This window comes from Chroicocephalus ridibundus, chromosome 2 (assembly GCF_963924245.1).
Source record: "Chroicocephalus ridibundus chromosome 2, bChrRid1.1, whole genome shotgun sequence".
NCBI lineage: Eukaryota > Metazoa > Chordata > Aves > Charadriiformes > Laridae > Chroicocephalus > Chroicocephalus ridibundus.
The window spans coordinates 38,909,195-38,924,578 of record NC_086285.1 but is presented as its reverse complement, the minus strand read 5'-3'; the positions used below and the strand labels follow the sequence as shown (position 1 = coordinate 38,924,578).

The following is a 15,384-nucleotide window of genomic DNA, read 5'->3' as shown; positions in this document are numbered from 1 at the left end:
GTCAATATGGATAATACTCAGGAATTAAACTACCTTAAGATTCATAGACCCTTGTCCGGTGGCGTACGGTGCAACGCCTCGGCTGAGTCAGGTGAGAGCTGAGCAGCCGCCCTGGTGAACAGCCTGCCCGCGACTTCGTGCTTGCACCCAGCTCCGTGTCGGGAAGGGCAAGGGGAAGATGGATGCCAGCTGAAACAGCAAAGGACCCCCAGGAGGTCCTGTGAAATTGGCAGTAGACCAGTGAGTAGAAGCTCACTTGATTCTGTGGGTGAGGGACAAGGAAAGGACATGAGAGGCAATTCAGGAGGTTGTGGCATTTGCCTCGCAGCAGTGAAAAAAATCAGAAGAGGACGCAGCCACTAATGAGGAAGGTGGAAGCTGGTTGTGGCAAGGCTCCTCAAGTACAGCTCTGGGTCTCGCATGCAGGAGGGGAAAGGAGCTTCTGACCTGCTTGTGTCATTACTGCGTGACGAAGTGCTCGGCTTGTCAAAAAAGTTTCAGTGACTATAAAGCAAATGTGGGGAAAGGGTTCAGTGAAATGCTGCTTCAGGTGAGTATCATGAACTCTCATTCGCTCAAGAAAATGCATGTCAGAGGTCCATGTGGTCCCCCCTGGGTTCCCCTGTTTTCCTCTAGTTTAATAGGAAGGTTGACTCATTTGTCTTCATGTGGTGAGCTGATGGGGGTAGAGGCGTCATGAAATACAGAAGCCAGGTTTGATACCTGGACTCCTGAAGTGCTCCTAAAGCTGGGACTACCTTGGTGGCCAGTTCTGATTTTCTTTCTGGGACAATGTTCGTGTTACAAGTAAGGCAGGTGTCCAACTTCAGGCTGTAGAAGCTCCTTTGGAGATGCAACCCAAGCAAAGCCAGTATTTTTCAGTCACTGTTTTGTGGTGAACAAGTGCTCCTGCTGCCAGAGACAAAGGTCAGTCCAGGAGCTGAGGTGGTGCTTGCTTGGCTTTCCAACGAAGGAAGCAGTAACCTATACGAAGGTTTTTCTATAACCTGTGAATGTTTCTGACAGGCAGCAACCAGTCCAAAAGGGAACCTCATCTGAAAGCGATGCTGCAGCTGACATGGAGACCCCAACTGGTTTGAGCAAGCTTATCCACGCTGTTTCGTTGATGTGACTGAGCATAGCACTATCTGTAGTCCACAGGTATTGAACGTGGTGGTGAATACTAGGTTTTTATTGCGACCAGACTGGGAAGTGGAGGCCTAAATTCCAGCACAGCAATGCAAGCTGCCTAAAAACCAGGTGTTTCCAGCGAAAGTGTGGGAACTTGACCAACAAGCAATCCAAAGTGCTGTAGAATCAGTTTATTCCCTATGCACCTGTAGGCAGTGCTTGTAGGCCTCTGCTCCTATTACAGACAGTTTATTTATCAGTTCGTCAATATTCTCAAACCCCTCCACAGGGAGGAAACAGCCTGTGACTTTGCATTTTTAGCCTCCTTGGGTTTTAAAGCCTGTGCATACGGGACACAGAGGCTTCCCATAGATGAGCTGTATTGGCACAGGAGCACCAGCAGCGTGATTGCAGCAAAGGAAACTGCTAGTCCTGGTTAAAACTACAGAAAAATACCATTTGTGATTATACAGAAGGAAGTTTTTTTGTCAGGATAGGCCATGCATCCCTGCAGTCTGTAACTCTTGGTGCTAGGATGCTGTGTGATTGCAAAACCAGGGGGCACATTCAGCTTCAATGCAAAACGCCAAATAGGACACGTCCAGGTGCCCTATTTCGTGTTGCAGCTTAGTAGGTAGAAGAGAACTGGGAAAGCCCATCGGTTACAGAGGGAATTCTTTGAGGGAGACCAGAAATAGGAGGGAGAGGAAAAAAACCCACAGGAATTAACAGACCACAAACTAGATGTTCTGTTTCTTCCTTTCTCCTCTCCAAGGAATCACTGCTTTAATGAAAAGGAAACTGGGGGTATGCTTTCTGTAATCACACAACTGTAATGGTGAAAGGGCATTTGGGATGAGAAGATGGATATAGGAAGAACGCAGAAGAGGGCTGAGACAGTGGGTGAAAGAGAAAAGAAGCTGTTAACCGTTTTTCCCAGGAACGGGCAAGTGTGTATGCGTAAATGCATGCACTTGGGGAATGCACACAAGTAAAGGGAGATGCTTTGTCTAAATAAGGCAGTACTACTATTTCAGTTTTCTTCTACCCAGGGAAAAGTGTCAATGGATTATTTTTTTTTAGCTTCTTGAAACTACAAAGGTAATGGCTTTTTACAATACCAAGTCAATACAGAGTTATTTTTTGTGAAAGGCAGGAGAACAAAGTCAGCCGGGCTGTGAATCTGCTGCAGCGAGGGAGTCATGAGGAATTGATTTAATCCACGGTAGCAAAGTTTCAAAGAGGAATTTGAAGGCATTTCTCTGAAGTCTTTCTGAGTGTACGGCAACATCCACAGTCTCATAGGGATTGTCTGGGACTGTCTGAGCATATGGTGGAGCAACATCAAAGACAAGTACACTTTTGATCCCCGCCAGCACTGACAGATTACGATCTTGCAGTTGTGGAAGGATGGCACTGGAGTCTCTCTGCTTTGTTGCTACTGATCTCACGGGTAAAGTGGGAGAGGACTGTGTATCAATGACTGATATGCAGAAATCTTTCTGCATAGGGCTGGCGCAGGTGCCATCTTGCATTAACCTTCAGGGTTTCAGGCTCTTTTATGGGTTGTAGCAGGTTCTTAGGCTTTAACACTTGGAGCACTTCTGATATTGTTGTGTAACAAGCAGTTGAGTTTTATAATCCGGTTCATGAAACAACTGAGACGAGATACTGTGATTTACCAGACTGGAACTCTGATTCTCGTATTGAGAAATTGAGTCATCCATGGCTCTGGGGGACTTGCTTAACTTCTATGTGCCTCAGTTTCTCATGCACTGAAGGGGGGCACAGAGTTGTCAACATCATTTAGCAGAGCTCTGGACCTCTGCAAATGGAAGGCAATAGAAGGAAAATGGCACAAAACAGCCCTGTTGTGGTTACTGGGATTTATAAGCCATGGGTTTATTTTGTAAATCCATATTATAACCCATTTAAGTGTTCCACACTTCAAATTTCATTGGGATTTTTGTGTTCTTGTGAAACTGGAGCACAGAGCCAACCCAAGCAAATGCTCCTCTCTCTTTCTGATCGAATTTTCCTTCTGCACTCAATCTGAGAGAACAGTATATGATCTTTTGGCATAGGCGTTGCCCTCACACATACACACAGATTAAGTGTCTGAAATATTTGCGTATAGGGAGCAAAAGGCCTTTCCCTCACTTAGAAATCTCACATGCCCCTTTGCTTTCCTGCGTCTTGCTATTTCTGCAGTGTTTTCTAAGGCTGACCTGCAAGGATGTAGCTGCCTACTGCTGGCCAGCCGGGCTGCGAAGGGCTTGCCTGGGGCCCCGGTGCCGCCTGTGAGCGTTCGGGAGGTACCAGGGGATCCTGGGGGATGCGGGATGAGTCTTAGGTGGGGACAGGAGACAAAACGTCCTTGCTCCTTCGGCCGGATGAACACCGAGATCCGCCGTCCAGGCAGCGTGCCAGGGTTCGTGCTATTGTCAAGCTTTTTGAGTGTCGACTGATTTTTCAATACCTTTATTTATTTATTTATTTATTTGTTATGACATCTCTGAGTGTGCGCCAGCTGGTAATGCACACGGTACTGCTGCCACAGCCCGTAGCCACTTTGGGGATTAGAAACAGGGTATTTTCAAATTTTTATTGTTTTTTTTTTTTCTTAGCTGAAAAGAAACTTGCAAGGTTTCAGCTGGACTTTTTCATTTTCTGTCAGAAGGATGGGGAATTAATTTCTGATCAGCTTTGCTCTGTTCCTTAAAGACTCTGAAGCCCCATTTCAGGAGGAAAGGAGAAGCTGGGGAGAGCTGCAGTCCTGCGTCTCATCCCAAAACTCCCACGGGAGCTTCCTGGGTCACGGCCTCCTCCACACAGGCAACAGTACCTAAGCCGTAGGGCTTGATATATTTCTTTGGCATATTTATATTAGCTATTAGATATATTTAGGCCGTCAACTATAAGGTCTAAGTTCAAAGGGGTACTGAGAGATGCAGACCATTCACCAACCTGACTGTCCAAACCAGCTCCAGGCCTAGGCCGTATTATATGTGGTTATAGCATATTTTTGTGTCACAAAGCTTTGTAAAACACGTTTTAAAGAAGTATTTGTTGTCAGTGCTGACAAATGTCTTTGGGGCTTTAAAGGAGAGAGTATTGCTTGTATCTGCTCTGTAAGTAAAGGATTTTGACCTGTATGGCTGTCAAAAGGCACCTTTGACAAGCTCTTAAACTTTCCTAACTTAAAAGGAAAAAGCACCTTAGTCACCTTGCAATAGATGTACAGAACGGTACCAGGTGGCTGCTGCCCGTGGCACGCTGCTCTCTCCTCGCAAGGAGGGTGAGAGGAGCCTGAATGAACCACAACAAAGCAGATGAAAGTCTCAGTTTCAGCTGGACAAGCCCACATCATTAACTGACTCGGCTGCCCAGCTCGTTTATTATTAATGGCGAGTGCCATCCAAGTGGGAGAAGCACCTGTGATGGGGTGTCAGCCATCAGAGGTCTCTGTCTAGCAGAGTCCTGCCCGGTGCAAGCTGGGCAGGCCACCAGCGCTGCTGTCGGGGTGACAAGCGTCTGGATAGCATCTTGGCTTCCCGTCAGGGCTTGCTGGATGAATGTGTTCACAAATAGGAAGGGAAACACATGTTAAGTATCTTTTTCCTTTTTTGTCCTTCCCTCCTGACAGTTGGCCTATAGCTTTTAGATTTTAGGGTAAAAGTCATGTTTGTGGTTTACTTACTTTTTTTTCCAATTAAATCCTGTAAATCTAACCTGAACGCAGGACAGCACTTCTCCAGTATCTCTGTTGCAGCCCAGGGAGTTTGTAGGGTTGAAGGTCAGCTCTAGGATCAGCTCTAGGGCTCAGAGACCTCGTATGAGCCCTGCTCTGGAGGACTCAGCCTGGGTAAAGGCTCCTCTCTGCCTCTGCGTGGGACCATCCCGGATAAGAGTTCCCAACTTCCAGCTGTGGTCAGAAGCAAGCAGGAACAAAATGAACCATTGCAACAGTTTATCTAAAATCTGCTATTTTCTGACGCAACCATCACCAATATACTCATAGATTTATACAGTCACTTCCTTGAATTAGATTAACATATTTTTACAGTCCAGACTATAATTTGAGTTTGAAAATGATAAAGACTTTCTATTTTAAAGCTGACTATTACAAATTTTATGTTCTCTGAAATCATTTGCCACTCAGACAAGTCCTATAAGGAGGTTTTCATTTTGTCTTCCTCCTTCTATTGAATATGTTCTTTGATAATGAAGCTGTTGAAAGAGCAGTTTCCATATGAGATATGTAAACACACGCTCTGTGTAGGCAGGGTCTTCACATTTCACAGAAAACTATGACAGTCCTATTCTTAGGCTGAGATTTTTTCCACTGAAGGGGACTGGAGCATTCTGAAGCTGTGCTTAGCAAACAAAACTAACCTGGAGCCTAAAAATATACACTGTGTTTGCAGAGAGCCTGTAAGCCTGTCAAGGTAACCCTTTTGTGATACGCAAACCAAGCCAAATACGGTAATGGTGGTACATCTTGGATCTATTGCAGTTATAATATCCACACCAATGAGATGCAGTGCTTATTGGAAGATCAAATTATAGCAGTCAGGCATATATATACGTAGGTCTCACTCTGTGACTCACTCATTTTTTTTTGCTCCCTCTTCTGTCAAATCCACCTGCCATACCTGAGTGTAGGAGAGAGTGACTGAATTCAGCATAAGCCAATACAGAACTTAACTACATATCTTTGTATTTATTGCTTGTGAGAACTGGAGACAGGCGAACTCAAACCTTTGCCACTTTTTAAAGGGCATTGGCATTTGCAGTATGTATTTAAAGCTTTAAACGAAACAATATATCTTTATTTTTCTCTATTATAAATCTTCCACCTTTCTCTTAAATTGAAGTTTTAAGTTGAGTTTCGAACTTGTGAGGAAAAGTTGAGAAAGTGTCTTCGTTATGGACCATTTCAAACTTTAATTGGCTCATCTCTCAAAGGTATCATCGCAAATAGTGTTCCGATAGAGAAAAAAATCTGGATAACATAAACTACCCCTGAATGCTGCTGAATCACACTCCTCTGGGCAGCTCTTTTCTGCTCATCAGGCCTGAGAAAATGCTATCCCCATTAACGAGGCATAGTGGAACTGATGCGATACATTTTCTGAGACATTTGAGAAACTAGAAGTATCTCTGTCCCTTAGAAAGCTTGCCTTCCCTTGAGACGTGACTAATATCCAGCCTGCGATTGATTTGCCCACAAATCTAGCAATTTTGTCGGGTTTGTCTTCCTAGAAACTTAATTTAGAGATTTTCTATTAATACCAGATACTTCACCATAGGCTTTTCTTCCTACTGTATTTGGCTCCCTGCCACCTTTCAGTTCACAGACACCCATTCCAGCTGCCACTAGCCAGAGGAAGAAACCAACAGACATAAATAAATGTTTGCTGTCCTTGGCAAAACCTTTGCAGAAGGCCCCCGCCCTGATTAGAGATGTATTTCCCAAGGAATGAATAGATTTAGAAACAAAATCCCACAGTATAAATTCGTCTTCTTCACATCCTTTCTCTGTGAATCTTTGGTTATGGCTTCTTATATTGTTGATGGAAGTTTATCTCTTAGAAAAGGTTAAATACATTGCCGAACACAACCGAGATCCCATCTTACCAGTCAGTTGGTGGCAAAACTGTCAGCTAAATGTGTGCGGCAGAACATTTATTCTTAGGGATGATGCATGAATCAGAAGTAAGGCAACTTGGTTTCAGTACCAAGGGAAATAGAAGCAAATGTGCTGTGGAACAACTTGCCACTCTGCTATCACACGAGTGCCTGAAGCCATCAGGTCCACGGGGAAGGTTAGTGGCAATAGCATGGAGTGCTTCCTGGTGGCATGTGGGCAGTAATGAGAACCAGAAGATGCTTTTTCTAATACACTTTTGGAACATGGAGGGGAGAGAGAGAGAAATATTTCCATTTATTTTCTAATGTTGCCTATCTGAACTTTTCCAAAACCAGCCTGTGTCATAGCCATGTTAAGAGCTTAGAACTCTACATAGCCTTCAGCACAAGAAGGATCTTACAGACTTTAGGGACCACCCAGTTTCTTAAATTCCTGCTTGGATTACAGTGTTACAGTCAATGCACAGGATGTAGAAAAATCCTGTGGAATGAAAACTCCTCCTATTCTGTAAGAAATGTTTGTGGTGTTCAAGACAATGGATGAGTGTTTGTATTGAACAGATCTCCCTTGTTTGGAACAGAAGAAACAGCTCAACCGCAGAGCGTGCTGCCTCCTTGGCCCTCCTCCACCACCCTTGTTTCCACCACCGCACTTCAGGCACGGCTGGAGCACTGTAAGTGTGGCCTGGGAACCTTTCTCTTCTTTTTACATGACTTTTTGTGTTTCACAAAGACTGAAGTATCCTCTCGAGCACTGCTTCATGGTGTCCCTCGGCAAATCTGTCTGGCTGTGTTGCTGTGGCTCTGTTAGGACAATCATTCAACATCCCAGATTGGGGCTTGAAATAAATCTCAGGTAGATCAAAGAATGAAACAGGGCCGGGTTTGTTCAAGCAGCTAGTTCAGGTAACTTAAAATATTCTCCTTACTCTGTTTTGGGACCTTCCTAAGAATAAGGCAATCCTGAGCTAAAGGAAATAGAAATGCAATAAAACAAGTAAGGACGGAAAGGCCATTTCCCATCCTACGCAATGATTTCAGAGTATGCATTATACATGTGTCCTGCTTTGCATCGCTTTTCCCTTACCCAGTAGATGAAATGAAGGTCCCAAAATCCTCCTATGGAATCTATTTCCATCATTTCATTTTGCAGCAAGAAAGACATGTTTGGGTTGCTAGTATGGAGTTTTCACTCACCCACCTAGGCATGTACCTGCTCTATATGATATGTATACATACACATATGTTAACATATGAAACATACAGGATCCAATGATATAGCACTTATTACCAGGGTCTATTAACTCCAATATATTTTCCATCCCAACACAAAGAATTTTACTACCTACTGAGTAATTCCTATTTCTTTATTCTACTATGGCAAAGACTATATGCAAATTCTACTATGTGTAAATGCTGTGATTATAGCTAGTGTTACGTAAATAGTGATTAGAAAGATCTCTGACAGGAACTAACCTAAGAAAAAACACAGTGTAAAACCGTCCATTGTCTTCAGAGAGATCAGGGTGCTATACCCTCCAAACCAAAATCTAGCTGCCTCCCCTTTTCTCATCCCCTCCCCTCCTTATGCCTTGATTTCCACAGAAAGGAGACCCAGGAGGACAAGATCTCCCTAGGAATGTGATGTACTCCTTCAGTGAGGAGGAGGTTGGGACCAAGGTCCCAAGCAGCTCAGAGAGTAATCTGAGCATAAAATCACCCTTCAAACCATCTCCCCCATAAAAACATGAAATAAAACTAAGTAGTTACTAGGAGGATGGGACCCATGTGAATTCACTACAAGCAGTTTGTGTTTGGAGTCTCTAGTTGGAGTTTTTCTGGAAAATGGCTTTTCACTTGGAAGCTGAAGATTAGTTCTGTCAACCCAGTGCCTCTGGCTCTGTGTTCGTCTGCATTTCCAGAGGAGATCGCTTTTGTCACAGGACATAAATAAGCCAGCTTACTCACGCAAGCCTATATTTGAAGTCAAAAGATTAGCCGTTCATTGATCATTAAAGGTCTGCAGTGAATGAATGCCTGTGGGTTAGTATCTTCTGGAGCGAAGTTCATGCTGCCTATACCCCCACTGAGCTTAGTCTCTATTATTAGAGCAAAGACGCTATTTTTGGAGAGGAGCTGCTACTTGTAAAGTGGGATGGAGAGAGCAGGGTCAAGTCCAAGAATAGGCCAGGGTCCCACGCTGGCTTGGAGGGGCGTGTGACAGCCTGGCTGCGACGCGCCTCTGGGACAGGAGGAGAAGGAGGAAACGTGGGGAAGGACACTGTGCCGATGTGCTAATGTTCAAGCATCCGTGAAGATAACCTTGGGACAAACCCTAGGCTTCTCCCTGAGGGAGCAAATAAATTCTCTTGAGGCTGTAGCGTTTGATGGCTGTTTATTTATGCATTTTTCCAACATGCTATGTGTGGCTGCACATTCACTCGTATGCTTTATGTTACGTAGAAGCTGCTTGCCCTGGATATGAAAGAGTTGTGTCTGGAGCTCCAGATAATGCAGGCTTCCTCCCTGCCCGGATCGTATTGCCCCACAGGGCCTCCTGGCCCCCAGGTGAGTGCTGCGTTTGTGATAAAACCACATCGTTCTCTCACTTGCTCCAAGGTCCTTACAAAGATGTGAAACGTCTTCTGCAAATGCTTTTTACCGCTTAATAAGCATACCAAGCTCTGGCTTAATTTCATTTTGATATGACTGTGCACAAATCATGTAGGCTTTTTACCCCATGTTCTCATCCCTGCCTGGCATAATCCAGTCAGTTTCAAGTTCACCCTTAATTTTTGTGGAGTTTTACAGTGGGTAGCACCCATCAAAAATCTGGGAGGTGCAATCACTTCCATCAGAGGCTCTTCACTAGTTTTTTCTTTGCGTTAGACTCTTTTGTCCTTTCTGTGAGGGAAAGAGCCCGTGGAGTGGATGCACAACAGGTGCCATGAACTTGAATGTTAGTGGAGTGCATCCCTGAGAGGGCAAACACCTACAGTAAACTTCAGAGACAAGGAGGGGAAGTGGGATGGGATTCAGGAGATGTGGGATCTCCTAGCTTGACCTGTGATATCTCTGCCTCTGACTTTACAGGTAGCCTTGGGCCAGTCCTTTTGATCTCCCGTTTCATTTTCTACTATTTGTACATTCTAAAATCTTCTGAGGAACTAGTCCACCTCTAGGGGGAAGGTTTTTGCGAACACCTGTGTAGTGCAGAGAAGATCACCCATCTGCCTTTCCTTTTCAGTTAATTCCCTCCAAAGGAAAATACAGCCTTTCAGGGAGAGGTACTTCCAGTCTCTCCTGGGGCACCGGCGGTCCCTATCTATGTGCCGTGCCTGGTGCTTTGGGACAGTGATCTTCCTCGAGCCACCTGGGTGCCAGTTTTATTACCGTACAGCTAATAGCAGGCACGGCATGGGACCTTTGCTGCAGCAAAGCTGTGACTAAAGGCTTTGGCAGCCTGAGTAGTTGTTAAAAAGCACCCAAATACTGCTTAAAAAGTAAGGACAGTGCATCATAGTAAAGGGCTTAGCTTTAATTATTTAGAAGTCGATACTGCAGAAGATATTTGTAAATAACCTAGAAGATGCAACATGAAAGCCACAAAGTCTTGTTTTATGAACCTTGGCTTTTCTGTTCTGCCGTTTTGTCTTTGCTGAGACGCAGGAGGAGGCCTGTCCCACCTGCATTACAAGAAAAGTCTTCTCTGCATTATGAGACAGCCCCGCAGTGTGGTTGGCCACGATCCAGAGTTGCACTACATGTGAAAGAAGCAGTTGTTATTTCAGTCTTTGCTAGACTGCCTTTTTAAAAAAGAAATCGCCTTAGTACTCTCTCTGACTTAAATTGGAAGAGCAGTAATATCAATTCTATTGTTCTGCAAGGTCCATTGCTATAAATAATATTAATCTTGCAACTAAATGACCTGTGATCCCTCCAAGAATATTTTTAAATGGAGTAGGCTGGCAGATTTTATCACAATGGCAGACAGTAGGGTAGGTGTAACATGGCTTTGGAATTTTTAATTATAAATTGCAGGACTGTGTCTTATAATGGGACAATGTTAGAGCCAGCAGTCCTCTGGGAAATATTTTTATACCATTACAAAAAAAAATCTAGGAAGTATTTTTGAATTCTTTTCTGCTGTAGCTTGCGTGACTTTCAAAGGAGTTGTAAAAGCTCATCCTGTTGACTCAGAGCTGAATTTTAACACTTTTTCATAAGAAGGAGAATTAGATTTGTAATGATGTAACTCAGAGTATAATTCCTCCCATGTGTAATCTAAAGGAAAATGAAAGAAATAAAATAAAATTTAGCTCTGACTCTAATAGGGTGCATTCTCATTTACATTATTGAAAATTCAAGTAAGTCTACTGACTAAAATATCTGGAATAATTTGCGTTTGAGGGTACACTTTGCTCCCATTCATGTACAATCTGATCATGTTTCGACAGTATAAGACAGCCAGGATCCAAACCTGGAGTGATTAGTACGGTGATTCTAATGCTCCTATGCTGCAGGCTCATGGGACTTTTTTCCTTAGTCATTCAAAAATAAAAAGTGGTCTGTGAACTAAACTATTTAGAAACAAAACTGTTTTTCATATTTTTTTTTCCGAGATGGGGTTCAAGGTTTACCTGGATTAAGGAGTCTCCTGAAAGGAGAATCAGCCTCATTTGAGAGAGAGAAATATCTTCAGGATTCAAAAGTGGTGTCAATCCTCCATGTCCATACCACCCTGCAGAGCTCGTCCCACGTGTTTTGTGCCACTTCTCCTACCACCCCTTTGGCTGACCTCCTTTGCCAGCTGACACGGTGTCTCCGTGTCCTCATTGTCGCTAATTCTTCAGGACTCCGATAACTTCTCATCTTTCATTTGCCCCAGCCCTTTTTTATCTTGCTGGTCTTTTTCATCTAGATGTCCCTGCACTTTTCATGTCAGTCCAACTCTCCAGCCTGCTGTTCAGTGGTGGCACAGACCTGGCATTTAGGGGCCGTGTTCAAACACCACATCAACACTTCAACCTTGTGGGTTCATACTGTTCCCAGGAGACACCCACAGGGACAGGGGTTGGAGGGAAGGCAACAAGTGCTTATTACTAATGTATTCACTTTTCTCCCTAGGGTCCACGAGGAATTCCTGGTATAATGGGACCAAAAGGGGAGAAAGTAAGTGTCTGTGTTAAGGAGTTTGATATGTTTTTGATGGGGCAAAGGAAAGAGATGGGGGGCTTGTGTTCACTTTTTTCCTTCTCTGTTTAGTCACTGGTGGGCCTTTTGGACGTGGGGCTCTGCTTTAATTTGAATGAAAGCTGTGAATTGGTTTGAAGCTGCAATTTAAATCTTCGTCTCTCAGTGTTTATTTTCAATCTTGAAATATTTTCGATGGCTTCTCATGATAGCTACCTAGGTCTACAGCATGCGTTAAGAAAGCAGCTCAGGTGCACAAGCCAGTGATCTTACTGACCCAGCAGCCTTTGACCACCTTTTGCCACCTTGTCCCTCTGCAAGGACATGAGAAGCGGAGCTCTCGTATGCAGTGTTAATTGTGTGGGTCAGCTCAGATACTAAAAATGGCTTATATGGTGAGTTATGGCTTCAGATCTGCAAAGCATTTGCTCCATGATGATGTTTAAAGAACCTTAATTACATGCTTTGCTATACAAGGGCGTGAAGGTAGATTTAGGGCTGAAAACACAGCAAAGACCAAGGAGCTGTGTTAAAGTAATTCTTCTCATTTTACCTCTGGAAGCAAAGTCTTGAACATAAAGATATTTCCAATATGTGTGGTGCCTATGAGACTAATGTGTTCCTTTCTCTGGCAGGGGGAGATTGGCAGGCCAGGAAGAAAGGTATGAACAAGTCTCAGACACGGGTCTAGTACTTGACACATAGCAGCTGCCAGATAGTGCTGCAGATAATAGTTAAATAAAATTAGCTAATGTTGAAATTTAACCTGTTTGTGCTGCTTCCCCTGGTACCAGGATGGGTGGCAGGGTGCTCCGGGTGCAGGGCTGGAGAGCTGGGCTCTCTGTCTTGGAGACCTGTCCCAGCTGGTTTGGATTCAACGGATTCCCTCAGTAAAAACATGTGGCTCTGGCCAGACAATTATAACAGAGTGGGAAATTACCTGAACCATGTCTCTGTAGACAGAGGCAGAAGAGTGTAGGAGCTATTATAAAAGGTGTATTAAAAAAAAACAGAGCAAAATCGAACTTTTCCCTGCTCCAAAGTCAAAACAAGGCTCGACCAAATAGCCCAGAAGGAAAAATATTCATTAATGATTACGCTCACAGAGTTTTGGCATCAACGCAATATGCTGACTACAATCCTAAGCTTGGTGACATATGAGCCATGATATATTGTCAAAAATATGTGCCCCTACATGTGATGAAACAGAATACGTTATCTCAGTCGCTAAGTGCCTCCATTTAATGTAATTAACTTTAAAAGAAGACAGAAATGCAGGATGAAATCAGAGATATGCAGGGAGTAGTCACTAACCAGGAAAAGAAGTACCCTTCTAATAATATACCAAGGATTTTAACACCCTTCTAATAATATACAAAAGATTTTAACACCAGCTACCAATTAGTAATTCAAACAAATACGAAGCACATAAGGAAAAGAGGTATTTTTATTTAATCTAAATTGCAAATGCCCTACGGTAAAAAAAAATAAAAATTACTTGTATAAATTGGAGTGTTCAAAACAGTAACGTCTCAGAGAGAGTCACCCACCAACCTAAAAGAAAGTGCAAACCTTAAACGCAGTGCATCAGTACTTTTCTGACAAAAGATAGTATCTCCCAAAAGAGAAGTTGCACAGGTTGGAAATAAAACAGTACAACTCCTGCTAAAAGCTGTCTGGCTTGTGGGAGGTCACTCTTAGCCTCAGATGTCATGACGACATTTATCAGATTATTTTGTCAAGTGGCGTAAAGCGGTGGGTAGCAGTATTCTGCAGCATTTTAGGAGATACTCAAAGAGTGATTTACAGGCAGTAATTAAAATAGATAAATAACTGTATGTATGTAGTTATTGCTAGTCATATAGCAGCTAATAAAGAGGAATTATAGCTAGTAATGTGAGAACGGTCAGAATAAGAATAATAGTAAATGAAAATAGGAATATCTTAGTTAAATATTTCGTTCTGTTCTTAATGTAAATTGGATTCATACTCATGTAATTACATGCAAGTCTTTTTTATTTACTCCCTCTTATTAAATGAAAAGAGGATTTAAGTTATTGATATTGGGTTTTAAGGATTATTATTTTGACTGCATGTAGATTTACCCTGTAGCTAATCTACTTGTTTGAATCAGTATAAACTTGTATTTCTGCAAGCCCACACCTCTTCCAGTAGCATCAACACAGACTATATTATGAATATGAGATAGCAATTTTTGTATTAAAAACAAGGTAAAGAAGAATTTGCAGGTCTTTTCCTCAAAAACCTATATTCCTCCATGACTTCTGTCTGCAGTGGAGGCCTGTGTATAGGAACGATGTTAAATGAATGGTTGTAATCGGTGTTTTCCGTTCAAGGGTAGACCAGGTCCCCCGGGTGTCCCTGGGATGCCAGGACCAGTGGGATGGCCTGGACCTGTGGGACCGAAGGTAAGACTGAAATTCACATGGGATAACCCGTTAAACCTCATGATCTGAACACAACAGATGTCTTGGGACGTCTCTAAACCGCAATCTGCTGGAGGCTGGGAAGTTGCAGCAGTGCAAGGACACCTGTGCTTGTGCCATTTGACCTGCCCAGAATAAGGTTAGGTTACTCCACCTTCAGCCTAGCCCCTATAGCACTTCTTGTGTTGATTAAAATAAGTCAAAGGAAAATTGAAAATCAATCTAAAGAAGACTCATTGATAACCACTGGTGTCTCACCAGCACATGAATCAGTGTTTCAAAACTCACCATCATTTTTGTGTCTGCTCTTTATGACGATCTCTTTGCCTGAGTTTGGACTTCTTGGCAGCGTAACTGGGTGTCCATGTGATCACAAGGAAAATACCGGGCTGGTATCAGGGGAAAGAGATTACAAACCACATGGACTGCTGATCAGATATTTGAAGTTCTTTCCCATACAAACAAACATTCGTTCCTACGATTTTTATAGCCAACAGCAGAAGAAATGGCAGGACACACTTTGCAGAGTGAACGCTTCATCTGCATTTATTATAAAAAAGCTGCAGGACAGTCCTTTACTGAGTATTACCTTATGCAAAAGGTATACAGCTCTTCATAGGAGCCACACTATACAAAGTTTCTACTGGGACTTTTGAGACAACTTTTTTGCAATCTAGTATGTATCAGGCAAAAGGACTGCACGCAATGTTTAGTTCAAAGCTGCATTTTCCATTAAATCTTTGACTCTTCATTTGCTCCATGAAGGTTGGTGCCCCCAGCTCAGAGGACATGATGCGGTAGCTCTTGCTACTGCAAAAATAATAGTAGATGACTTCTGAATTCAAGCCACGCTGGGAAGTAGACCCTTAAGGTCTTCACAGCTACATTAGATGAGGAACATAATACTATAGTATGTAGGAATGTAGGCAAGCAACAAGAGACTATGTACTAAAAAGAAGTC

General features: G+C 43.1%; 1 protein-coding gene across 4 annotated transcripts in view; it reads left to right on the top strand.

The window, feature by feature from the left end:
* The window catches only part of COLQ (collagen like tail subunit of asymmetric acetylcholinesterase), a 43,337-nt gene that overhangs the window by 5,281 nt on the left and 22,672 nt on the right, over positions 1–15,384 (top strand). For 3 of the 4 annotated variants that reach the window (XM_063325115.1, XM_063325113.1, XM_063325112.1), the window contains exons 2-6: positions 7,345–7,457; positions 9,247–9,351; positions 11,911–11,955; positions 12,612–12,638; positions 14,334–14,405. In XM_063325115.1, coding sequence (XP_063181185.1) covers positions 7,345–7,457; positions 9,247–9,351; positions 11,911–11,955; positions 12,612–12,638; positions 14,334–14,405 — 362 coding nt within the window. The remainder of the gene's footprint in view (positions 1–7,344; positions 7,458–9,246; positions 9,352–11,910; positions 11,956–12,611; positions 12,639–14,333; positions 14,406–15,384) is intronic. The other variant, XM_063325116.1, reaches the window with a different exon arrangement.